The sequence below is a fragment of the Balaenoptera borealis genome, assembly GCF_965194805.1.
Source record: "Balaenoptera borealis genome assembly, chromosome: 15".
In the NCBI taxonomy this organism is placed as follows: domain Eukaryota; kingdom Metazoa; phylum Chordata; class Mammalia; order Artiodactyla; family Balaenopteridae; genus Balaenoptera; species Balaenoptera borealis.
The window spans coordinates 32,110,763-32,137,028 of NC_138871.1; the positions used below are offsets into that span (position 1 = coordinate 32,110,763).

At 43.4% G+C, this 26,266-nt stretch overlaps 1 protein-coding gene across 1 annotated transcript; it reads right to left on the reverse strand.

Annotated features, from left to right (window-relative positions):
• Positions 1–838: 838 nt before the first annotated feature.
• MXD1 (MAX dimerization protein 1) lies at positions 839–25,690 on the reverse strand. The gene is made up of 6 exons (XM_082356424.1): positions 25,413–25,690; positions 24,564–24,663; positions 19,666–19,695; positions 5,835–5,949; positions 3,916–4,075; positions 839–3,674 (listed from the first exon to the last, which is right to left on the reverse strand). The coding sequence occupies exons 1-6, from the start codon at positions 25,483–25,485 to the stop codon at positions 3,487–3,489; spliced, it is 666 nt and encodes a 221-aa protein (XP_082212550.1). The 5' UTR covers positions 25,486–25,690; the 3' UTR covers positions 839–3,486.
• Between the last annotated feature and the right edge of the window lie 576 nt (positions 25,691–26,266).

Consider the following 26,266-nt stretch of genomic DNA (forward strand, 5'->3'; position numbering starts at 1 on the left):
CACTGAAATTATTTTCGTTTTGGGTTGACAGGAAGAAAAATGTAGGTCCTGCTCAAAAAGGTGACACTGAATCACTAGCATTAGATCTGTGACTAGAGAAAGGAGCCACGGTCGCTATCAGCACCTTGAATTCCAGATCTCTGCTTAGCAAAAGAAAACAAATACACCCTGGGTGCCTGCCCGCCATTCTAAGACAACAGGCATGGAAAGCTAGGTTTTCTGGGATGTTAACAGAAGCACACATATATTTTCTCACTGCATGAAATTAAACTGCACTACATACTCTTTACTTTCCCATTTGCATTGCAATGGTATCAATAAGAGTGTAGACTTGTTTTTAGTTTCTTAAAACCAGTTTTCACATAAAAATATGCATGTGCTTATATTTACACACATCTATATTTACGTACAATAGTCAAAGTCTTAAAGGCTGGGGCTTGTATCTTTGCCCGTCCCCTCCCCCCAACAACCCTAATAGAAAGGTTTTTCATTTTGCTTAAAAAAACAAAACAACAACAACAACGAAACAGAACCAAAAAGACTGTATAGCTCTTAACAGTTATGCTGGTGGATCAGTGAATGACACGACAGATTGGCGCATCAGGGCGGCTGATCAGCCACGTAGGGAAGGGGGTTAGCTGCCTGGGGCTGAGTTTGCTGGTCCTGAAGGTTACAGTTTTGGTTAGAGAGAGGCCTGTCTAGCATTCGGTCTACCTCAAGATTTGAAAGTCGTGTCTAACCCTGGTGTCAGTTTATCACAAGTGCATTAAAAATATAGAGATCTATTAAGTTCCACATTTATATGCCATCAAATTGAAAAGGACCAGACAAACAGTGCAAAGGTCAAATAATTACTATTTTATATTGGGACAGTACATTTCATATTTCAACCAAAAGACAAAAATGCAGTTTAACTCAAAGGCACAACAATTAAAACACAGAAAATAATGGCATCTCTCAGATGCCTTATTTCTAAATTAAACAAACAAATACACAAGTTTTGTTCCCTTCCCTCCCCCAACGCAAGCCCACAAGCTTTTGCCAAAGTCTTGAGTTTTCGATGCCGTACAGGATCTAGCATCGTGGACTTGTGAGGCGCTTGAATGTAGCAATTAAAATGCTTGCGAGGTCTAGCGAATGGCATTCGAAAGGGACCTCAAAGTGCAGGTATATCTTTTTCAAACATGTTACAGGCTGAGCTGGCTCTTTGAACACTATCACTCTGCTTAAATTCAGGAAGCAGGCTTTAAAAATGCAAAAGGCATACAAGTTGTATTTCAGTGCAAATCTTCAGCTGGTAATTGGAAAAGATTCCAACAATAAAAAAAAAAAAAAAAAAATCCTTTGTGTCACCTGCCCCTGCCCCCACCCAAAGCTGAAATGGAGAGAAAAACAGAACAAAACGAAAACAGAAGAATTACAGATGACTTTGGAATCATTTAGGAATCACTACTTCCAATTAAAAAAATTTAATACATTAAGAAATCAATAAAAAGAAAAAAATAAACACAAAAGTAATCTTTGTTTCGACTGCTCTTCATGTCTAGAATGAGCTTCCGTGGGGAGCGCGCTTGAACTTTTAGTCGTGGGCAAGGAAGAGGCGCTGAGGGCGTGAGGCTGGGGCCGGGGAGACCACAGGCCAGCGGCGGGCACAGGCGCTGCCGCTACTGGTTCAGCCAGGGAGCCCTTAAGTTGCAGTGCGGCTGTGGATTTTAGGAATGTTCTCATCACTTTGTGACACATGCTCTGTTTCAGCGTCACAGGTTTTACAAATGGTTCGAATTCAATGAAAAAGATTCACCAGAGGCTGAAAACATCGAGACCTCAAAACTATGAATGCAAAAGTATTAAGGGGAAATGAACCAATTCTGTAGATACCTACATACAAAGTTTCTAGAACATCTATAAAAGCACAGTCATAAGAATTTTTTTTCTATTACATTAGTTTATATAAAATGAATAAATAGTATTTATAGATTTAATGTGTCTTATGTACATATACATGTGCTCTGTTTTAGCTTAAATAAAAATGCTACATAGTGGGAGACCACTTAAGGGAGAAATCATAACCAAAAAGAAAAATCAGCCTTTTAAACTATTAACCCAAAAGCCTCCATAAAGAAGTTTCTGGGTGTGTCCAAAAATAATCAATAAGGAGAGGAATTGTAGTCACACTGTACCATCCCCTCCCGTTCACCTGCAACAGAGAGCAGAAATGTGGACTTTTCCTTTCACTGATGATGGACACTAGCTCAGCTAGCGCCAAAGCTCAGTTATTGCTGAAAGTTAAACAGGAAAATAGATTAGAATTGGACCAAATGTCACTTATTTGGGGAAAAAACAAAAACAAAAACAAAAACAAAAAAAGAGAGGCATAATCAGTTTGTGTTAAGTGGGAAATGGAGATCTCATTTATCTCTGAGGTAGGAAAAAAAAATGTTCCAGAGACAAGGAGCATAGCCAACTTGGAGGGGAAATGTGCCTTGGGAGAGCAGGACACGGCACGGTCCCAAGGACAGCGCACAAAAATAGACTGTGCCGTTTTGTTCGTGAGAACAAACGATGCTGGAACTTTTATAAGCTGTGCCACCCCAAAGACATGCTCGCAAGGTGTCCGTTTGAGAGTGAGAGATACTGCGGCCGTCCACACGCGGGTCGGGGGCGTTGGCGCGGGACGTGTGTGAAGGGTGTGTTTTCTGGAGGTATTCCTGCCTGCTCGCGGGCGGTGAGGGCCATGGTTAAGCGCTCTTAAATCCCACTTTCAAAGCTTACTTTGGAGTTCTGAGATCAGGATCTCAACTTTAAAAGTTTGTTTCCTTCAGTTTCCCAAGCACAAGACACATTCGGACATTTCTGCTAGGCAAGTCACAGAGGAAGCCAGAAAACTTCAAGGAAGGTCTGATAGACTATACGGGGACAGTAAATAAGAGGGGGAAATTGCCGAGATGTGAGTAAGTGCCTATCCCATCTAAGAATTCTTGGGTGCTTCAAAGTGATTGGAATGTACAGTCTGTCAGAGACGAATTTTTATGGAGAGAAAGAGAGAAGCCAGAGGATGCAATCAGAAACCCACAATCCTGGTCGGTGTCCCCCAACTTCTTAGAGGGATGAGTGGCATTCAGCCACCCCAGACTGCGCAATAAGGGGTCTGTGATGACCTCAGGCGTGCAGGCTGCACTGACTCGCTCAGCGTGTGCCTACCCTACGCCAGCAGGCGCAGGGGCCCGCTCAACCCCATGCAAGATGGGGATCGGGGATCAAAAAAAAAAAAAAAAAGAAAAGAACAGAGAAAGAAAAAGGAAAAAAAAAAAGGAAAAGAAACCCACACCCCTAAGCACTTCCTTGACAACTTTTGCACAGCTGCTTTTGGTGACGGTGGAACACGGAAGCTGACGTGCGAGGGAATTGTGGGCAGGTCCGACACACTACCTAATCGGAGCCGACGGGCAGGACCATCCGGGCGGCAGCCGAGGCGACCACGCTCTCCTAGAGACCGAGACGCGTCTTGGGACTGTCCTGGAGCTTCCTCCTCTTGATGCTGGAGCTGGAGTAGCCCTCATCGCTGCCCAGGCTCTGCGTGCTTCCCCGCTCGTCCGAGTCGCTCACGCTGCTGCTGCTCCAGTCCAGGTCGCCCGTGAGGTCGTCTGTGCTTTCCACGTCCACGTCGATCTCTTCTGTGGGGAGGACGAGACAGAGCGTGGTGAAGGCCTGCTTCGGAAGAGCCAAGCGACTGGGCGGCCGCGCCGCTCCTGGGCCGCGGGGCCTAACCGCTGCAGGAGAGGGCGCCTGTCCCCGCAGGCCGCGCCCCTCCACTTCTCCGAGTCACGGGGGCTCTCAGCTTCCCCTCGGCTCCGCCTCTGGCAGGCGGCAGGGGGCTGGGGAGGGGCCTGAGGATGCGGGGTCAGGGGGGCTCACCCCTGTCGGAGTCGGAGCGCTCCGAGGAGACGGAGGAGCCGGTGCTGTCCGTCCGTATCCTCTCGATGCCCAGCTGCTCCAGCTGCCTCTTCAGGTGTCGCTGCTCTCGCTGAAGCTGGTCTATTTGGTGAATGGCTTTTCTGTCACAGTCTTCAAGTTTCTGCAGGTCAAAGGGGTAGTTGTTGAAGGGCACAGGCGGATTTCAAAATTGGTAATGACCCTGCACCTCCCTGCCTTGCGGGGAAATACGGCAGTTTTCCTCAGAAGCCACTGGCTGTGTCCCTTGTCAGGCTTCTCGCAGGCACAGGGAGCTGCCTGGCCGGTGACTCCTGTCTACATCTAACTTTTTCAGCATCGACAACACTTTGGAACCTGCACTGCCGCGTGGCTTCCGGGGTGAGCTGACACTCTAGGGTCCAGCACCCCTCGACTGTGATAGTGGAAAGACTGTGGCAGGAACCCCCAACCTGGTCTCCCTTGTCTGTGGTGACGCCCCAAACACCTACTCCCTGAGCTAGAGCACTGCGTGTGACGGGCGCTTAAGAAACAGGCTTTCCTTTAGAAGTATGTTTATTCAAGTACGTGTCCCAATTACATAGGCGCTTTTTTTTGCGTCATGCCAAATCTCTTTTAACTTCTGTCTGTTGGCAGGAATAATATTCCCTTTTGAAGTCCTGATTCTAAATTGTCCAAATAAGAGCTTAGAAAACACATTTCCATAGATCATTTTGTTTTTACAAATCTGTTCTCTAGCGTCTCAGATAATTCTTCAGATAATTATGAAGACTGTGTAACTGTGGTTGTTTTGCTCTAAACAGAGGTTCTTTTCCCGCCTACAATTGTCATGTATGCAAGGCTATTAACCATAATTCAAGTGACACGTGTCCAATTGTGACTCTGACTATAAAAACATGCTAAACAGTGATTTTGGCTGTGGCTCTCAGGAGTTACCCTTTGCTATTCAAGCCATGTACTGAGTGCTGACTCTGTTTCAGACCCTCCGGGAGGTGCTAGAAATACAAGGTGAATACAAAGATCTGGTCCCCTCCCTTGTCCATACTCTAACAGCGTGGACAGAGACAACCAAATAGTCACACAAACCATGGTCAGGTGTCAACTGTGATAAGTGCTAAGAGAGAGAGAGAGATCCAGTAATAATAAGGACCATCTGTTGCAGGAAGGAGGTGACCTAGTCAGGGAAGGTTTCCCCGCACGGTGATACCTGTGCTGAGGTCTGAAGGATGACAAGAAGTTAACTAGGTGAAGAAGGGAGGGGAAAGCGTACCAAGCAGAGGGAACAGGATGTGCAAAGGCCCTGTGGTGAGAGAGCCTGACAAGTGCAAGGGACTGAAAGAAGGGCTGAGGCAGAGAGGGGAGCCTCTGGCACAAGCTGCTGCTGCACAGGCAGGGGAGGGCTGGGTCGGGCAGGCCTGGTCATACAGTGAGTGTGTCCTGAGCCACGGAAGACTTTTAAATGTGGTGACATGTTGATTTGAGCTTTGGCAGGATTGCTCTTGGGAAGCCTGGAGATTAGCTTGGAGGAGGCCTCTGAGGAGTGAACTACAGTACGTGATGGAGTTTATAGAACGACAGCGGGCTGTGACATATGTAAGTTTTGTTGACACGTGGCTAAGGAGCAAGATGATCATCAGGAGCAAGGATGACCCTGAGTTTCTGGCTTGTACGTGAAATGGACAGCTGGATGGACAATTTAACTTCTGGCACACAGGGGTGAGAACTACTCAGTTGGGTTCTGGACATGTTGAGTCTGTGAGTCATCCAACACGCTGACTTGGATGGAGTTGGAGGAGTTCAGAGGAGAGAACTGTCCTGGAGACGGACATCTGCTGTCCCTCATAACAACAAACAAACCCTCACTGGGCAGGTAAAGACAAAAAGGCATCCCAGGATGCACTTACCTTTATGTGCAATTTGGCTTTTGTTAATAAACTCAATGTAGTGTGTCGATTTGATTCTGGACCAAGTGGCACCAACCCCTTCAACTTTTCCAGGCACAAGCGAAGGTGGGCCCGTCTACAAAAACAAGATCACAGTAGCATTTGAGACTTTCAAAGCCAGCTGGAAGGCACTTGGGAGAACAAGCTCAAACAGAGTATGAAGTCGCCCAGCCCAGTGACGGCAAATGCCACCAGTGACTTCCAGCCAAGTGGACATCTTTTGAAATTACACAACTCTGGTAAAAAACCAAGGAAAAGCAAAATCCATGGTTTTCTAAAGTTAAGTCTATAATATGCATGAAGGAGTAGAGACTAATATCTACTATTATTAAGCACATGAATCAGGTTATCTCCAGGTTTCTGGGTTATGATGTGACCTACAGAACATCCAAGTTCAGAAAGTAATGACATGCCAGTGAGAGAATCCTTTGAACCCATACTGTTCTCTCCCCTTTCAGGACCACTAAATCACTACAACTATATCTTGCTGTATATAATATTTATCCATGTGAATGATGAATGTGTATGGTTATTCATTACAACTTTATTTGTAATAGCAAAGATTAAAACAACCCAACTCATCCTCAATAGGGAACTGATCAAATAAACTATGGTATATCCATACAGTGGAGTACTATGCAGCTATGAAAGAGAATGAAAGTGTACTCTACGTACTATGAGGAAAGAACGTTCAGATATACCGTTAAGTAAAGAAAAGCCAGATACCAAACTGTGCATATAACATGCTATATCTTTGGGTAAAAATGGAGGAAAAATAATTATCTAAAGGCATGTTTTCTCGTATGACATAAAGAAAGCTTGGAATGATACATAAGAAACTAGTAACAGTGGCTGGGCAGAAAGGAGTCAAGGGCTAGTCGAACAGGGACAAGGAAAGGGGGGGAGTTTTTTACTGAATAATTTGTTATACTTTTTCATCCTTCAACCATTCAAAAAGTTAGATGCATTTTTTAGAAACAAGGAAAATGCCCATCAGTGGTATTGCCATACTAACAAGCATGCTGACAGCTGGAGAGAACCACCAACAGGTCTTGCCGTGTGGCAGAATGGCCCAAAGGGGCAGAGCGGGAAGACGGCAGCATGAGGCAGAAGCCGCGGAGACCCACGGGGGAGAGCGCATTTAGTACAGACTGACCAGAAGCACAAGAGTCCCTAAAATTTTGGAAATTAATACTTCACTGAAACCTTGGTTTAGGCTTTATCCTAGAGGCTAGCAGATTCCATGAATGTGAGCAACAGCCAAGATTCAGAGTTTTTGCTTCAGCCCACCACCTCCTTCAAGTCTTCACAGGCCATTCCAGTCCACAGTGCTTCCTCCATTTTCTGAGTACGTATTTGTTTATCCTATTCATTGGGAAATTCACTGTTCTGCCTGAATTTTTTGGTATTTGTGACTTAACCATTCATTGCCAACTCCTTAGAAAGATGGGGCCGCAACTTAACCATTGCTGGGTTGCCTTGGTGCCTTCCCCTCCCATAGGCTTAATGCACGCTTGCCGCGTGGATGGTGTCATCTATTCCACTAGACTTCAAGCTTCTCGGGGCAGAGTCCATCTCTGCTATGTCTCTGCGCCTTCAGTAGTGCTCAGGGTCCTGGGGTTTTAGGTACCTGTCCACTGCCCGTCCCCACGGCAACCTGGAGAAGAGCTCCTGGGAGCCTGGGAGGCTATCCTCCGGCTGAACTGGGAGACAACCGGAAAGCTCAGTTTGCCCTTTTTTCCCTCCTAAAAATTTCACCGTATTAGCAAAGGTTGGGATCGAAAGAAGAAAACTGCTTCAGAAAGCTCGAATACAGGTCAATACACCTGATATTGACCAAGGCAGTCAATTCACACCCTTCACATCAAGACTTCAGGAGGTTCCCCCAAGGCAGATCCAACAAGTGGTTCTGAGCCCTCACCTCACCTGCTTCTGAGCCTTTCTCTTCTGGCTCTTGAGGTTGTCCTAGACTGTCCAAGGTCCCCTAAGCCCTGGCAAGCTAGAGAAGTCCAGCATTCACTCCTGAGCTCGGAAGAGGTAGCGGTACAAGAGCCTTACTATTTTACAAGACTTCCGCTTGCTCTGAAAACCTACCCACATGGAATGGCCACCAGCAAAGAGTCACATTAGAGGTTTGCTCCTCCAACTACTACATGAGGAGAAAAAAACAAAAACAGAATTTGTGTATAACAGGTACTTGTTCACCTTGGATAATATTCTTCACAAAGAGCCATGAAAATAGATCATGTTATTAGAAACACCATGAGAATGTATGATTAGTCACATACAGTTATTCTCACTAGAAAGTTTACAGGCTGTCAAGTTTTGAAAAAAGTTCAAAAATTAAAATTAGATTTAGACATTTTTCAGCCTGCTCATTGCAAAGACTACATGATTCAGAACAGTGTCATATTAGTCCTTTTATGATGTGGGTTTATCTACAGATATGAGTATGTAAATTTTTAAGGAAGTTTGTCTACTGATAAAAATAACAAAGTCATCTGTCCATGCATCGTCATTTCTAGTTACTCAGGGAGTCTAGCCCAGAAAGTACAATTTTCACTACCCAAATGTGGGTTTCTGAAGAACACTCCCAGTTGTGAAACTTGAAATAAGCCATTTGACTACTTCAAGTTTAGGCTAAAACATGTTCATTCAGTGTTTTCTGACCTAGTTTTATGGAAATAGGAGCACAGTGCTTTCTGGATTTTCGTAGAGATTCAAAGCCAACTTGTATCTTTGGCAGTACCTGCCTTGGCCCGCTCCAGCGCCTCACTGCTCCAGCCCAAGGCCTGCCCTGCCCGCCTGCCGCCCACCTGCAGACACATCCCCGGGCTGGTGCCTGGGCCACCCTCAGGGGAGGGATGAGGTACGTGAAGCAGGCTCAGTTCCATCATGTGATAGTGAAATTCAATTCCTGAACCAGACAAAAAAGCTAACAGACCCCCCCTCTGTAGCAGCTCCCACTGAGGGGCCTCAAGCCTGAGACACACCCCGCCCCCCTCTACCCCACGCCGGGATCCGGAACCCTTCAGCCAGCCGTGAGCACCCACGGAGTGCCCAGGTCCCAAACAAGTAGAACAAGCTCCTGTCTCAGCTCTCTGTCCTCAGTCCCGACCACGCCTGTGCCCAGGGCTCTGGCCTTCTAGAAGGAGCCTGCTGTCCCACGGTGAACCAGGCCTAACCCCTCTTTCAGGAACTAGCAGGGGTTTTTGCTACATTTCCTCAACAGGAAGCTACCTGGTACCCGCATCTGACCCCTACTTGGATCCCCTCTCATCACATATTCAGACAGAGCTCCCCCTGTTGTCAAGAGCTGCCTCCCAGCTCCCCACCAGCAGCAGAGAAGGGTAGTCAAGTCCTGGCTCCCTCCTGCCCCAACTGCCTCGTCTCTCCACGCTGATCCAATGGACTTTGACAAACCTCACCTGCTGACTCTTCAGAAATATCACTCTCCTTACTCTGAATGCGCTGATATACCTTTGGTCTCCGGTAGCACACAGAAACCAATCTTTGAGCTACAGTCAGTGATTGCTCAGAATCAAGTGTGGCCTATGATAATTAAACTAGATACAAACTAGAGCTTCTCTTCAGTAAGCTTTTTTCTGTTTTTTCTTTTTAGTATCTCAAATTTTATTTATTTTTAATTATTTTTATATTCTGAATCTGTCAGTCACTATACAACCAAATATTAGTGTAGTGATTAAGGGTAAAGGTTTGGGGTCCTGGCCCTGCCACTTATTTCCTGTGTAGCCTTGAGCAAATTGCTTAACTCCATGTAGCATCCGCTTCCTTGGCAGTAGAGGGACGATGACAATGCCTCCCTGCCAGGGCTGTCGTGAGTATTAACTGAGACAGGGTATGGAAGTCCCTGACCAGGGTCTGACATGAAGTGCTCTGTATGTGGCAGCAGTCATTCTTTCAATTCTAGCTTCCTTTGAGGAAGGATAATTGCTGGGAGCAAACACAGATAATTATAACCCTATCATATTCCTTTCAAAATCAATAGGGAACTCAAGAGTATCTCACTGGGTAAATAGAGGCTATCTGGTAAAATCCAAATTCACTAAACTCTCCCTTAAAGAAAACTGACATCTTTTGTCATTAAAAGATTTAATGGAAAATCTAACCCATTTTCTATGGAAATAAAGATCTTGCTTATGCTAAAGGTATTATTTTTTTTACGTTTAAAAATCAGCAAGGACTTTATAATGCTAACCCATGCTAAAGGAAAGACTCCTTTGGAGCCACCCCCATCATGTAGAGGCAGGGCTAGAAGGGACTCCAAGGTTGGGAGGGAAGCATCTGAAGCACACCGAGACCCCTGCCTACATCTCTACTGTGATGGCCAAAAGAAAACAAAAATTGGGGCAAATATGTATTGACCTTGGAAATCCAAGCACATCTCTGGATGTGTTATCCATACCCAGAGAACCTAAAATATCTCATGTACAATAGCAAGAAGAAAGGAGAGCATGTCTAAGAACAAACTTAAAAGAGTTTGGGAAGGATCTCTGGGAAGAAAACTATAAAACTTTGCAGAGAGACATAAGAAAATCTGAATAAATGGAAAAAACAGCACTTTCCTAGATATGAACCCTCAAAGTAAAAATGTCAATGTTACCCAAGTTTGTCTACAAATTTAACATAATACCAAGAGAAAAAAATCCCAACCGTAATCTTTTTAATGCTGGGAAATTAGTCTAAACCTCACCTTGAAGAATAAGTGTGTGAGAGACCTCCAAAATTTTTGAAAAAGAAGAATGAAGAGGATTGTGCGGTACCGGTTATTAAATTGTATTATAAAGCTGCAGTAATTAAAAACAGAATATACTAATACAGGAAAAGATGGACAAGTCAAAGGAAGAGAAGAAAAAATTCCCAGGAACAGACTTTAGGAATAGATATGAATTTAGCATATAATGGAGCTAACACTGCAAATCCTTGGAGAAAGACCAGATTATTCAGAAAATGGCAGGGGAGTGGGGAGATTAACATTAAAATAAATTCCAAATATATTAAAGATTTAAATATAAAGTATATTTGGATACCTCACAGTTCTGTTGTTAGTTTTCCTTCACTCTTGTCAGCCATGAAGTACAGAAAATTAATATGCAAGTGAAGGAGGTCATCAGTGAAGTGGGCTCTGGGCTGTTGGAGGCGCCACCCCGACCCGAGCTTTGGCACTGACGGACAGCACCGGGGCTCACCAGTGCGCTCTCAGACAATTCTGAAGGCTGCTCTTTATATCTCTGCCTCCAGACTCAAGATTTTTTTTTTTTGCCGCGCCACCTGGCATGCGGGATCTTAGTTCTCCGACCAGGGATCAAACCCGCACCCCCTGCAGTGGAAGCACGAAGTCTTAACCACTAGACTGCCAGGGAAGTCCCCAGACTCAAGCTTCTTTGATTTTATCCATGCCTCTCTCTCAGGCCAGCAGATTTGTAAATTGGGAGAAAGATGCAACAAAAAGAGTAAGATTACAGGTAGAGATTATGCTACCTGCAGACAGTGCTCCTGAATTTACTCTGTCGTCCCTAAAGTTCTTCCTGACTTGGATGCAGTCAAGACCAGGAATGGTATGAAATCAGGTGTGTGTCTGTCTGTCTGTCTTTGTCTGTATTGTGAGGGAGGCACTGTTATCAGATATTACTCTTCTTTATTGAAGATGTAACTGAACTCTCTCCGTCAGATTTTCACAGTGAGGTGTATGACAAAAAAGAATCAGGTTGGGGCAGAGCAAACAGTATGGCAGCCAGTTAAGAGGGTAGATAAGTAATTAGGTTTGTAGGTGGAAATCTTGAAATATACGCTTGGCTCTTTCATTCATTTATTCCTCTAGCATTTCTCAAACGATTACTACATACTGCCACCTTCCTAGGTGCTGGGGATACGATGTTGAGTAAGACCAAGTCCCTGCCTTGAAGGTACTTAAAGTTTAGCTGGAGTGATCAAACATGGAAACAAATTATTGCAGAATTATTTATATGAGCTACCTTCAGACCATGACAAATATCAGCTCCCACTGAAAGTTCTACAATGGGCTCCCCTTTGCCCTCTACCAAACATATTCTTTCTTTTCCCTCATCCACATCTTGTTTGACTTAACTTCTCCATAAAGGTTTCCAAACTTTCATAGCCTATCAGAAGCTTTTTTTCCTTTCCAAATAGATCACATTCATTCATTCGTTCATTCACGTGCTGCAGACCTGCTATGTATTTAAATGTTCTGCTTCTTTCATTACCAAATAATAGAAATGACCAAGTCTTCTATTTCGTGTTAACCCACTGGAGCCTAGAAATAATAACGCACCTGCAGATGCTGACCTAAGAGTAGAATCTGATCTCTTTGGTAATTCATGTCCCTTCTCTTTGAGGAAAGCCCTACTTAATGAACATGATACACTGGACCTCACTGAGTACTAGTTTTCATTAAAATTGGGCCTAAGATTATTTCCAAAGAAGAAAAAAAGAGTTGCATAAACAATATCTATTTCCTCTCCTACCTTTGTGTGGACACAGATTTAGCCAATTAAATAGCTTTGTAAATCCTATAGGATAATTGGAGGTTGAATAAAAATAATTTCAGATATGGGTATGTATGAGCTGTATAGTGATTTTTAAAAAAGGATATTTAGTATAGACTAAGAAGAAACAAATCTTAAGGGGTCAAAAAATTACTCCCTAAAAGTGATTATAGGTCACAGAGATCATAACCTTCTCCAGATTTTGGGTTGTGAACAAAGCCTTACTGGGTTAAACAAAAAATCCAGGGGAAGACTACAAGTCACTCTCTGAGGAAGAAAAGTACTCTCCTTTTTCTAAAATGGACCCTTTATAAATAATTGCCAAATGCATCATTATTACTGACTTAAGTGGAACCTTGGAAGGTTTCAAGATTTCTCATAACTGTGATCGTAATCTTTGTAAAATATACAAAGATAGTCATATGCTTACTGTATGGGAACACGGCACTCAGTGAGCAATGCGGAAACAGCAATTCATCGTGGCTACATTTTAAAGTAATAAAGTCACTTCTCTATTAAAGTATTAAATACATAAGTATATATTTAATATTTCCTTTCTACAGCCCAATTAAAAAAAATACAAAATATAGATTATAATTAGTACTTGCTAGCTCTGTCTCACCCTTTGACTATTAATGTCTATGACAAAAAGTCAGGGAGTGCCTCCAATGTTCCCTGTAGGGGATTGGAAATTGGTTGAATAACCAGCATGTCTCTTCTTCATGTTCTTCCAAGAGGTACCGTCCAGGAAAGATGGATTCTAGTAGTACAAATCAGTGTGCGCCTCCACACTGCCACCATAGACCACACTAATACCTATATTCTTCCTTCGTAATAACCAGGCCATGCCCTTAGGCCCATGTGGCAACAATGTGGATTCATTGCAACATCCTAGAGTGAAATCTGAATGTGGTCAAGGGCGTTCAGAAGCGGTAAGAGTGGTGCAATGCATACCACAACTCAGGATCCTACCCCTTCCGATATAAGGAGTTTGGCCATTCTCTTGGGCTAAGCAAGACCCAAGAGAAACCACTCTAGGGAACTGCAATCAATTAGAATATCTTGCCAGAAGAGACCTGACTGGAATGGTTTCTCATGACAGACCAGATGCCACTGAAATACTGTTTGACCAGTTGAAAACAACAGCTTAGATCAGGCTGCTGAATCCTCCTCAGCACACAAAAAAATCTTTTGTCATAGGGTCATAAGACTCTGGCAGAGGTAATCTCTCTAGACCAGCTGCCTAATTCCAGAAAGGCCTGCATATGTACCATTCCAGAAAAACGAGTGTCTATAATTAAAGGAGATACTAGAACCTTCTTTTGAAAAGGAGCCCATTCCAGCACCTGACGCCTGACCCACTGGCTGCAGTGTATATGTGTTCACTCAGCCTCCATTTGCTGAGTGGCTTATTGAAAGGCATTCAAACAAGAGGAGTTCCCAGCTAAGGAAAGGAAAGAGCAGAATTATCATCAATAAAGGGCATATAACAACAACCAAAGACTGAAAGGTTTCCCACATCCCAACAATAATTAATCAGTAATTACAATGGGAAACGAATAGCAATTTTAAAATATATACAAATAAACCCAGGAATACGTTTTACAAGAAACGTGAAAGATCTATACGGAAACACCAAAAAACTTTACTTAGAGACAGAAAAGAGATCTGAATAAATGAACACACACACCAAATCCTGGACGGAAAGCTCTAAGATGTCAACATGAACTTTTAAAGGTTAATTTATATTGGAATTATTTAATTTGGATTTTGAAAATCCCCAAAAGAATTTGGGGTACGGAGAATTGAAGGACTGACTACAAAATTCATCAGGAAAAATAAACTGGTGAAAAGAGCTAAGAACATAGTAAAATAAAAAAAGGAGGAGGAGGGAAGAATAGAGATTTGCTTTACCAGATCCTGAAGTGCATAAAACCACAATGATTAAAACAGTGTACGCTGGCACAGGAAGAGCAGGTGGATGAGTGGAACAGAAGAACAAGTCTAGAAGCAGACTTAGCCATAAGCAAGAATTCAGTACACAACAGAGGCTGCAATTTCAGATAGTGAGAGAAGACTGATTCCGTAAACGTAAATGACAAACTGAACAATTATATGATATACGAAGAGGCAATCTCTTTCATATATATCCTTCATATAGTAGAATTTTTTCAAAATAAAGAAAAATATAAACTCCTCAGTAGAAAATTGGGCAAAGGTTATTTAACAGGCAATTCACACGTACACAAACTGTCAAAGATATGAAAATTGTTAAACTGTGCTAGTAGTACAAGAAATGCAAATTAAAACAAGTTTGTGTGTTTCTGTTTGCTTTTTACTTATTAAATTCATAAAAGTCTTAAGGTAAAATATAAACTTGTGAAGGTACAAGGAAAATATGACCTATAACCCACCTGGTGGGCAATCCAGCAGTCAACATCAAAAACCGTAACAATGTGGATACCATTAATTCCACAACTATACATTTACCCTAAGGAAAGGATTATGATGTTGGACAGAGAATTACCCATAAGGTAGTTTAAGCAAGCATCATTTATATTAGCAAAATACTGGGAAAGGGCTTCCCTGGTGGCGCAGTGGTTGAGAGTCCGCCTGCCAATGCAGGGGACACGGGTTCGATCCCTGGTCCGGGAAGATCCCACATGCCGCGGAACAACTAAGCCCGTGCACCACAACTACTGAGCCTGCGCTCTAGAGCCACAAGCCACACGTGCTGCAACTTCTGAAACCCACGCGCCTAGAGCCAGTGCTCCGCAACAAGAGAGGCCACCGCAGTGAGAAGCCCGCGCACCGCAAGGAAGGGTAGCCCCCGCTTGCCACAACTACAGAAAAGCTCACGCACAGCAACAGACCCAACACAGCCAAAAATAAAAATAAATAAAATAAATAAATAAATTTAAAAAATTACTGGGAAGAACCTAAAATAGGGGATTGGTTATATGAGTTACGGCACATCCATATGATGTAATACTGGGCATTCACTAAAAGTAATGTTAGAAAAGGAGATTTAACGATATTGGAAAATGTTCATAACATAGCTTGAAAAGAAGCAAATTATTTACTATATAATCCCATATTGATTTTTAAAAAGTATGCACAAAAGTCTAGGCGGATATAGAACTTAGCGGTTGCTACTGCTGCAAGGCCTATTACATGTAATGTTTATTTTCTTTGTGCTTTTCTGAACTTTCCAATTTTCTACACTAAACTATTTTAAGTTACTTTCCAAAAAACAATTGCAAAGATACATTTCAAAGTTCCATCGGTTTCCTTGGGCTGCTAGAATTACGGATGATTTAATTTTTAGTATGATTTTCTATATTTCTCAAAATTTTCTACAAGATTAGTTTTTAAAAAAAGAAAGAATGACCACACACTCACCAAGGGTGTTTCCTTAGGAGGCTAGACCCACAAAATTACTTACAATGCAGAGAAGCACAGGCCAAGTGACAGACATATCTACAGTGAGACTAAACGGAGCCCTCTGCCCTGGGGGCTTGGTCTCTGTGGGCTCTGGATCCCCAGCCCCTAGCACCCAGCATCTTTGGTGCTCCACAAATGCCTAGTCTATTGAATGAAAAATACCGCTGCTGCCACCAACACCACCTCCCGCCTCCACCATTCTAGAAGTCTTTTCTTTTATCTTCCCACCAATGCCAAGATTATTAAATGGGTGGTGTTGAATATAGTATTCTCATATTAGAGTCCTGATGCACACCAACTCCCCAGAATCTCTAACAAGCCTCAGAAAAGGTTTCTGTGTGAAAAAACTAACACAGGTATAATTAACTTCGCAATATTAAAGAGAAAAAAAATCCAATTACTGGAAGTTCTTTTCCTCAGTTGCTTTTTTTTTTTTTAATTTTATTTATTTATTTATGGCTGTGTTGGGTCTCCGTTTCTGTGCGAGGGCTTTCTCTAGTTGCGGCAAGTGGGGGCCACTCTTCATCGCGGTGCGCTGGCCTCTCACTATCGCAGCCCCTCCCGTTGCGGAGCACAGGCTCCAGACGCGCAGGCTCAGCAGTTGTGGCTCACGGGCCTAGTAGCTCCGCGGCACGTGGGATCCTCCCAGACCAGGGCTCGAACCCGTGTCCCCTGCATCGGCAGGCAGATTCCCAACCACTGCGCCACCAGGGAAGCCCCTCAGTTGCTTTTTTGTTTTTTGTTTTTTTGAGAGCCATGCCAATCTTTTTAAAAAATGTGATGTTAAGGTAAAAAATGGCAAGGGTATATTAGCCTTTAGCAAAGTGGTATTGTTTTATAGGATTCAGCTACTGAAACCAAGGGGACTACAAGTGCAGCTGTTCAGCGGACCACCAAACCCTAAAATCTTAAGCAGCTACACTATACGGGAGAAGAGCCCAACAACTTTACCCTCCCTCCCCCCACCCCGGATTGCAGCAACCAGTGCTTGGTTAAATTAAGTAAATTTGAGTCCTGACTTCCTTCTCTTTGGCTCACATGCTCTAGACTAGAGAATAAATGCTCAAGACCTTAGAAGACCAAATTCCAAAAAAGAAAGGACAATAAGGAAACTAGATAACTAACCTTTCAATAAGCAAAAGTACACTGGTCACATGGAAGCAATCTGAATTATAAGCAGCTTGCTCAGTGATGACTTCAAATCCAATTTTCTAGAAACTTTGCCTCCACAGCCTCCTGTGCAGACTGTTTCTGTGTCTTTCTCGTTAGACAAACTACATTTCTCTAGGATAGAGACCATGCTGATTTAATACCCCAGTATGAACTTACTTAGTACCCAGTACTGAGCACAAGCTCTTAAGACACTGTAGGCAGAAAATAAACATTCTTGAACTGCTAAAATAAATGATAGGGACTAAGAGTCTGCATGCTGCCACTGAGACCCGGCGCAGCCAAAATAAATAAATAAATATTTAAAAAAATAAAATAAATGATAAAATTGACATCCTGTGGTATTCCTGCAGAGGTAAAAGGCACAAAGCTGTAGTAAGCCTAAGAGCCCTTACCTGAAGGGATGAAATTTTAATAATAAAAATAAATGCCTTAAAAAAAAATGCCTAGGGGGAGGAGAACTAGAAGACTTTTCAGCAGAAATAGTCCCAGTTTACCCAGTTCACCCCAGAGGCAGGAAGATGGGAGAGAATCTAAAGATGAGAAAGAGAAGCCACATCTGACTACCTTTCTGTCTTCAGAAGAGATACTTTGGAGTTTCCAGTTCGTGATACGTAAATCCCTAATGCATAAAGACGCTCTGATTTCAAACATGGTCAGTCACAGTCACAGAGAAATTGAAAGGGGAGAAGAAGGATGGGGAGAAGCACATGTGTGAGGCACACTCACCTTGCATCCATCTCTCGCACGCATGCGCGCGCGTGCGCGCACACACACACACACACACACACACACACACACACACACACACAGTGGAGTAATGCTAGATCTTTGCCCTGTTCCAAGATTCTCCTTCCTAGTCAGGGCCTGGTCTGCCCTTTCACTGACGAAACATGTCATTCAGATCCTGACTATCAGAGTCAGGCTCCCTCTTCAAAGAGGGTTTGCATGAAATAACCACGTATATTTACAGAACCATCATTACATATCATCTTCTTCATGCAGGCCACCAAGACAGCCACTCAATCTGGATGGGTAGCCTGTACTTCAAATTGATGCGAGCTCAGAGACCAGAATGAGGCTTGTTAAATGGTTTGGAGCCCTGGCTGCACATGAGAATCACCTGGGGAGTTTTTATAAAAAAATACTAGTGCAGACTCTCAACCCAAGCCAATTAAATCAGAATTGCTAGGGGTGAGGTCTGAGCATTGGTGTTTTTTGGGGTTTTTTTCCCCTAAAGCTCCACGAAGAATTATTAATTTTTTTTCAGCATGGTAAAAGCAAGTGGTTATGTCTTTTTTTTTTTTTTTAAAGATCTTTACCAGAGATAGAAGAAAATGTGCTTTAAAACACTCCACAGAGAGGGGTGGTTTTGACTAAAGAAGATTGGAAAAATATTGATAATTGTGGAAGCTGGGTGATGGATACATAGGAGTTGATTACATTATTCACTCTACTTTTGTATATTTGAAAAGTTCTATAACAAAAAGTTATTTTATAAAATCAGCAGAGGGACTTCCCTGGTGGCGCAGTAGTTAAGAATCCGCCTGCCAATTCAGGGGACGTGGGTTCGATCCCTGGTCTGGGAAGATCCCACATGCCGCGGAGCAACTAAGCCCATGTGCCACAACTACTGAGCCTGCGCTCTAGAGCCCGCAAGCCACAACTACTGAGCCCACGTGCCACAACTACTGAAGCCCGCGCACCTAGAGCCCGTGCTCCACAACAAGAGAAGCCACCGCAATGAGAAGCCCGTGCACCACAACGAAGAGTAACCCCTGCTCACTGCAACTAGAGAAAGCCTGAGCACAGCAATGAAGACGCAACGCAGCCAAAAAAAAAAAAAAAAAAAAGGCATCCGCAAGAGACAAAAAATAAATAAATAAAATAAATCAGTAGAAATAAAAATTTGTTCTCTTACCCCCAAGTATATGAGTGTATGTGTATAATGTATTTCATATAAAAAATATTTTTTAAAAACATTAAAATAAAAGCTTTGCAAGTGATTCTAATGTGCAACCAGAGTTGAGAATGACTAGGCTACGTCATTTGAAAAATAAAGATTTAAATAAGCAGCAAGAGGGAATCTAGGTGAGAGACAAACTCCAGCTTGTGGCAAGATGGAGCCCGGTGAGGGTGGCCGGCCTCGTCTGAGTACCTCACCATCTCCAATTTCTGCTATGCATACATTTGACTGACTTTTGAGAATCTTTATTCACAAGTGAACTGTAAATACACATATACACATATGTATTTGTATGTGTATCTATATATATATAGATCTATATCTATACCTATATATCTGTGTGTGCATGATTTAAGACAGCGCTACCAATTATATTCAGTAGCATGTAATTTTTAAAAACACTACTTGTAGAAACACTGCCTCTGACCTAAAATGCTTTGGCCTTAGAATAGTCACACACAAACGCATTGCTGGGGAAGAGCAGGCTGCGGGGGCTGAGGATTGGGGGTGTTGTCTTTGGGTCTATCTAAGTGATTTACGGGCAGTGCTGATTAGAGGGCCCTGAGTAAACTCTTGTATCAGGTGCTAAGTGTGGGAAGTCAAGAGCCGCAACTAAGTCTCAACTTAATGAAAAAAGAATACATCAAAACTCCCCCCATCCCACCCCCAGAACCCGGCAACTCACCTATTCTTCTCCATTTCATTGTGAGTGGATCTGAAAGAGGGAACAATAAAAGTAAGATTATTCTTGTCTTAAAGGACTGCTCCAACACCAACACAATTATTTTAACTGCTTTCTCTCCCAAGTTGGTAGGAGAGAAGACAGAGAAAGGGCTCTACTAAAGAAATTAGTCCCTTTGGGGAATTAGATAAATGTAAAGATCTAAAACAGAGTTCAAGGAGAAGTGACAAACTAAGAGGCATGCATTCCCTAGTGGAAAAGTAGTCCATTTTAAGAAAGGAAATAAGAGGGTTCTATTTACACAAAGAGGAGAACAGCCGCACACTGCTATGTGAATTTGGGCTGTATAACACCGCAAAGCTCTCTTCAGGCCGAGTGTGCAGCAGTGGAGATGGGGCACCCCACCCCAGCCCTGCCTCCTCTAGGTGTGCTATACACCAAAATTGTATGCTAAGTTGTTTGACTATAGGATACAGTTTAAAATGGATAAAAATAACCCTTCTTCGCTCAATCCTTCTACTCCCTGAAGTTGTTTTATCATGTACAACCTCCTGAAAGATGCTACTGTTGAAAAGCTACCAAATTATTTCAGGAAGAGGCTTCCAAGACTCTGCTCAGCGTAAAGACGATAGGCTAGTTAAGGCAGCACTTGGGGTGGAATCTCAAGTCCAGCTTTGCCACCGACTGGTACTGTGAAAGAAATAAAATTCCTTACCATCCCGTCCTCGGTTAACCCCTCTGTAAAATGGAAATAAAAATGACTGCCAGTTGTCTACCGAACAAGCGTGGATCAATGAGGTAGCAACTGTAAAAGTGATTAGAGAGTCTTGGATGAAAGCAGAGGTGTATGTGAAATCATACTCTTAGTGTGTTTATAGCTGACCCTGAATATAAGGTCTGGTCTAAGGATTTATGGACAGGTTTCCACAGAAGTCATAAGAAATCAGTCAATGTGGCTATTGTCCTTCTTATACAACTCATGTCTAACTAGTTATAAATAAACTTGAGGAACCTCCCAGCATTACAAAGGAGCTGAATCTTGACTTTACTTATGGAAATTCTCTGGACTCTCATCAGTTCAGGAGAGATGACACCCTGCCTCAGGTTGAGAATTCTGTGGGGCCATAACTGGAACCTTACTGGGCCTAGGAGATAAATTCTCACAGTAATCATGGAGGAACACTACCTCTGTGAGCGCTGAGCCACTCATTTACATCAAGAGGCACCACCACCAAGTTCATTCACACCAGAGGCTGGGGATGGGGTGTGTGCGGGGTGGTCTTGAATGGGAAATTTCCAACCCAGCACTAAACTTCTCTTCCACAAGGCTTCTGGGGTGCCAATTTTTATTCACGAGGAAAAACAAATAAGATAATGACAGTATTTTCAATTTTAGAATATTTGTTTTCTAGATAAAGGACATGGGAACCTTAAAACTGGTTGACTTAAAAGCTTTAAATTGATTCACTTGGTTATCCTTCAGTGTTCTTCAGTTATATTTTTCTGATGGTATACTTCCTGCAATGGCCATCAGGATATCACAGTTAACAAGAGTCTGGCCTGCAACTGCAACTGTTTGGCTTTAAAGCACGTGGCATTCTGGTTTTAACAGGGAATAACAAGTTCAAAGCCTGACAGATTTTGTAAATGGATGAAAGTATATGATGAAAGCTGGTCAAGATTTCCCTGTTTAACTGTAGACAAGGACCATTCTGGGAAGGTGGTGGAGGAGAGAAGGGTGGATATTTGAAAAGAGCATGGTCTCTGATTACAGAAAAATCGCAGCACACAGGGCACTCTTACCCAAAATTTCTGGATTCTTTGAAGATACGTATAAAAATATTCAGAATCCCCAAGATAATCTTTTTAACAAATTCCATAAGCAGCATAACTCCTTCCGAACTTTGAACGGAGCTTTGGAAACTATAGACCTTATCTGATTACTTAAGAGTGTTGAACATATGGTGATTTTTACAAGCGGACTTATACCTAATGGCTAGGGCATTACTGAAGTACATTTGGTTTAGTGAAACTGAATTTGTCTTTAATAAAAAGCAGGCCGTTCAAAAAATGACCAGTTCAGAGACTGCCTGCCAACTCTGTTGATGGGAAAACATTTATATTTTAAATTAAAGCATTATAAGAATATACAGATACTTTGTGTCAAAATCATCTTCCTTGTGTCAAAATCATTTTCCATGTGATTACTGAAAAGATTTGATAACTCTGAAATCACTGATAAAGGTCAAATGTCACCATTTAAAAATATATTCTAACAAAAAGATAACTAAGCCAAACCAGTCCTTGGTTTAAAAAAGACGCACCCTGTCAAGTCAGCTATATGGCCACTGTCTCATAAAAGAACTGGGTGGCAAGTGCTGAACTTCCTCTTTCACATTAGTGCCAATGCCTGCTTTACCAATTTAACAAAACATACTTTTAAAAACTCTGGATTGCAGTTCTAAATATTTAGTAACTGATTTCAAAAATCAGTAGGAAAGAAAAAAAAAAAAAAAGATACCATCTCCCTGTAGTTCTCTGGATGATTCTAAGACAATCAATATTCACAATTTCATTTGTTTTTGTTCTTTAAACAAGCAACTAGAGAAACTTAAGATCTGCATTTTCATTTCCCAAGAAGTTTGATATGTAGCTAAATCTTATTTTTTATTGTCCAAGGAAAAGTACCCCCCTAGACACTACAAGCAAAGAGCCCAGCATTTCAACCTGAATTAACAAGAATAAACTGTTACCAATGGTTATGTAAACCGGCAGTAATCTTTCTATAGCCCTTACCTCAGTTCAAAATCCTGACCATATATGGCCTTGGATATAAGTCTAATTCAAATCAAGGGGTCAAACTGCATTCTCTGGGGAGATGTCTCACTGCTCAGGTAAGGGTCATTCTGAACAGGTCATGAAGGAAGTGAGTACATTTAAACAAAACAACCTGCTCTTGCTTCATATGTTTGCTTGGTGCCATCTTCAGGTTTAATCATGGTCTCTCAGAAATCCTTGCACCACTTAAGTTATTGCACAAATTCATTATTAGTCAAGAGTATGGACAACGGTGATAGCCTCCGGTCTCTAACCATGGAAAGCAAACCAAACCCATTGACAGAAATAACAGAGTTTTTCCCCAAATCCGGAGTTGCAGCCATTTCCCCAGGAATAAAGCTGGATATTAAAGAGAAGAGAAAGAATCTATTTCTTGAATTGAAATTCTCAACTATCATTATTTTTCTTTCCTAATCAACTTTGGGGCCAAGCTACTTCTCTTCAACAACATCCCCTTCTTTTCCTCACCACTGAACATCCCCTCAACAACTTTCCTGTGAAACTTAGAAAAAAATGAAACTCAGAAAAAAACAGAGTGCTAAGGATTACGCTTAGAAAAAAAACAGAGTGAAAACTTTGAAAAAAAAGTAGAGTGAAACTTAGAAAAAAATAGAATGCTAAGGATTAAGCCTTGACTATTAATGTGAGCAATTCCTCTCAAATCATGAGTGGACAAGGATAAAAGTAACAAATGAGCTACACTTATCCAGAAAAATAAACCAAAAGGCTTCAACCTTCTTCCAAAAAAGTTTTTAAAAATACTGTAACAAAAAGCAACACAGATAAATTGTTGTATACCATTGCGTAATACAAGTCAGCATTAACCTTCTTCTTAAAGGCTGTCAGTACTCATGCACAGTTTTACTTGTTACCACATTCAATAATGTTAAAGGTGGGAGGGAAATTTACAAATTTCAAGAACTACCAGGCAACTAATTAACAGATTCATCCTTCGTGTGCCTTCCTATTCAAGAGCTCGGCACATACGTGCTGTTCACTCATATCCTGTGGTTCTTCCAGTGCTAAGGACAATGGGGTGAACCAAGGACAGAAGAGGCAGCAAGGACAAGGGAGTTTAAGGTTTAAGTGGGAAACCTCGGGCTTTTAGTAGTCTGTATTATGCCACAGAGGCTAACCAAGTACAGTTACTCGCAGGGAATTTTCATGAGAATGGGAGATGGATAAGGATTCTAAATCAGTGCTGAAAATGTCAATGTTTTTAATTTACTGGAATAAAAGGTATAATTGAATGAGTCTAATAAAAACAGATTTCCTAGCTAACTTATATATTAAGGGCAAAGAGGGGAAAAAAAGGGTGCAATATCATGAATGGAGTACTCAACATGTACTAAGAAGTACATTCAGGGTTTTACTATGTGATTTCATTGACCATTGACCAGTATTTACTTCCCAGTGAAATTTACAAATTTCAAGAACTACAAGGCTAACATAAAAGGGTTGTGGCATATTAATATTTTAATATTATATGTTCCTGCATCACCAAAAAGGCAGGTTTTAGCCTCAGTCGTTCCTCTTTGCCGTTATAAACAGAGTGACAAATTAGATTATCAGACACATAACTGTATTTAATTTACATGTCAAATATGAAATCCTATCACCTATGCCAAGTCAAATACTTTAACACGTTTATAAAATCTTTACTATGAAAAGTAAAAAGTGGATAATGTCCAGTATTTTCAATTATAGAAAACTTGCCCTGAATCTGCAACTTCTGAAGGCAAAATATTGTCACTGTTGCTAACCTCACTTGAAGTTTCCACAGATTTTTGTTCCAAAAGTGAAGAAAAGCAAAATTAAGTTTTAAAAAAAGTTCATAAAGAAACAGAAAACATTTCCATTTCTCTCTTCTTTTCAGTCCCCTCAACCCAAATAGAAGGGCTTCCTCCAACGCCTTAAGACCATGTGTACATTACTGAATCATGATCGCCACTTCATTTACATGATTATAACCCTGTTATAATCACAACAGGCAACGTCCATTCTGCAGTTTGTGTCATCTACAGTATAACCTAAAAGAGAAAGGGAAATATTTACCAAATTACCTGCTACTGCTGTTATTCTTCTTGGATTTGCTCCTCCGTTTTAAGGCATCTCTGTCCTTGTTATTGTATGGTAACATGGAGGCATAACCATGTTCAGCTTCTAGAAAACCGGAGGATCCAGTTAATGAATGAGCCCCGAACATTCAACACTCTCTCCCCTCCACAGTATTTCCTTTTTAAGATTGATTTATTTTTCGTTAAAAGAAGATTGTGGAAATAATTAAACGGAGCAAGGTGGAATTCTTAGAACAATGATTGGGTTTTTTTTTAATTGAGTGAATACCCTCAGTGCGGAGCAGGTGTAAGGAGCATTCCAGCTGCTCATTGTTGAGAAAGACACAGCAAGTCTCATGGAGCCTGGGTTTCCCACTGGCAACGTCCAGCAGGTTGGTGTGTATTAAGTGGGACCAGCCTCAGACGAAGGTGCGGGGCAAACACCGGGAGCCGGAGCCCGGGAGGGAGGGTGCGGGGCAGGGGAGGCGCTGCTTCTCCGTCTTCGAGACCCGGCACCAGGCCCACTTGGGGGCCGGCTGGGACGAGCCCCAGTGAGGTAAACCAAGGGCCTGGCTGAGGGGGCCCCGGGCCCCCCACTCGCGACGGGGTGCGGAGGGGGCGGCGCTGCGGACCCCGGGGCAGCGGTCCCTTTTCCACTCCCATTCATTGCCTTTGGGGCAGCGGCGGCCTCCTTTCGGACCGCGCGTGGGGAGAGCTGGAGGGGTTGGGAGCGCTCGCGGTCGCGCTCTCAGCTCCTCCAACTACCCCCGGAGCAGCTGGGCACCCGGACCTGCGGCTGGGCCCCTCAGAGCCCCCAGTCCCCGCTCGGGCCGGACTCCTCCCGTCCCCGTGCACCTCTCTCCCGCCGCTCCAGGTAGTCGGCCGCCTCCAGCAGCATCTGGATGTTCATCCGAACCGCCGCCGCCATTCTGCACCGGGGGCCGGAGGCACTGGACCAACCCCCACTGGCCACGGGCTCGCCGCCGCTGCCGCCGGACACCCACGCCCCGCTGTGGACCCCGCAGAGCAGGGCTGAGAGAAGCTCTCTGGCGACCACGCTCGCTGGAAGGGGGAGGGGACCGGTGAGCCGGGCACCACCGACACCGTGACAGAACCCAAAGAAGAGCAGCAGCCGCCACCGCCGCGGAGTGTTTATCTCCGATTCACCGTCCCCCCGCCCCCAGCCCCTTCTCTTGACAGGCCCGCTTCGGCTGCGTTCCTCATTGGGCACCCCAAAGAATGCCCCGCCTCTGGCCCTGTCCGATTGGGGAAAGGCATTACGGCTCCGCCCCTCAGGGTCCGCTCCTCTCGCTGGTTGGTCACGCTTGACAAGGCCCGGGCTCCACCCTCTCTTTCCAATTGGTGACAGGATTCGCAACTCCGCCTCGTGCTCCTTCCCTGTTTTCCATTGGTTCTATACCGACAACCGGGCCCCCTTTTGCTTTGTTAGTATTGGCCAAGAGCTACAGAAAGCAAGCCACTCTGCCTGTCTCCCATTGGTGGAGCCTTCCTACACCTCCCAGCTACGATGACGTCACCTTTCCCCAGGCCAGCGAGCCCTGAATGCCTGGTGGTCAGCGGCCCGGCTACTCCTCACGGGATCTTGCATGGGCCGTCAGGGCTGACCCGGGCGCCGAGTGGCGCTGATTCACCGGCCGCCGCCGGGCTCGGCTCCACCCGACCCCACCTCGGACCTGTTGCCGGGACCT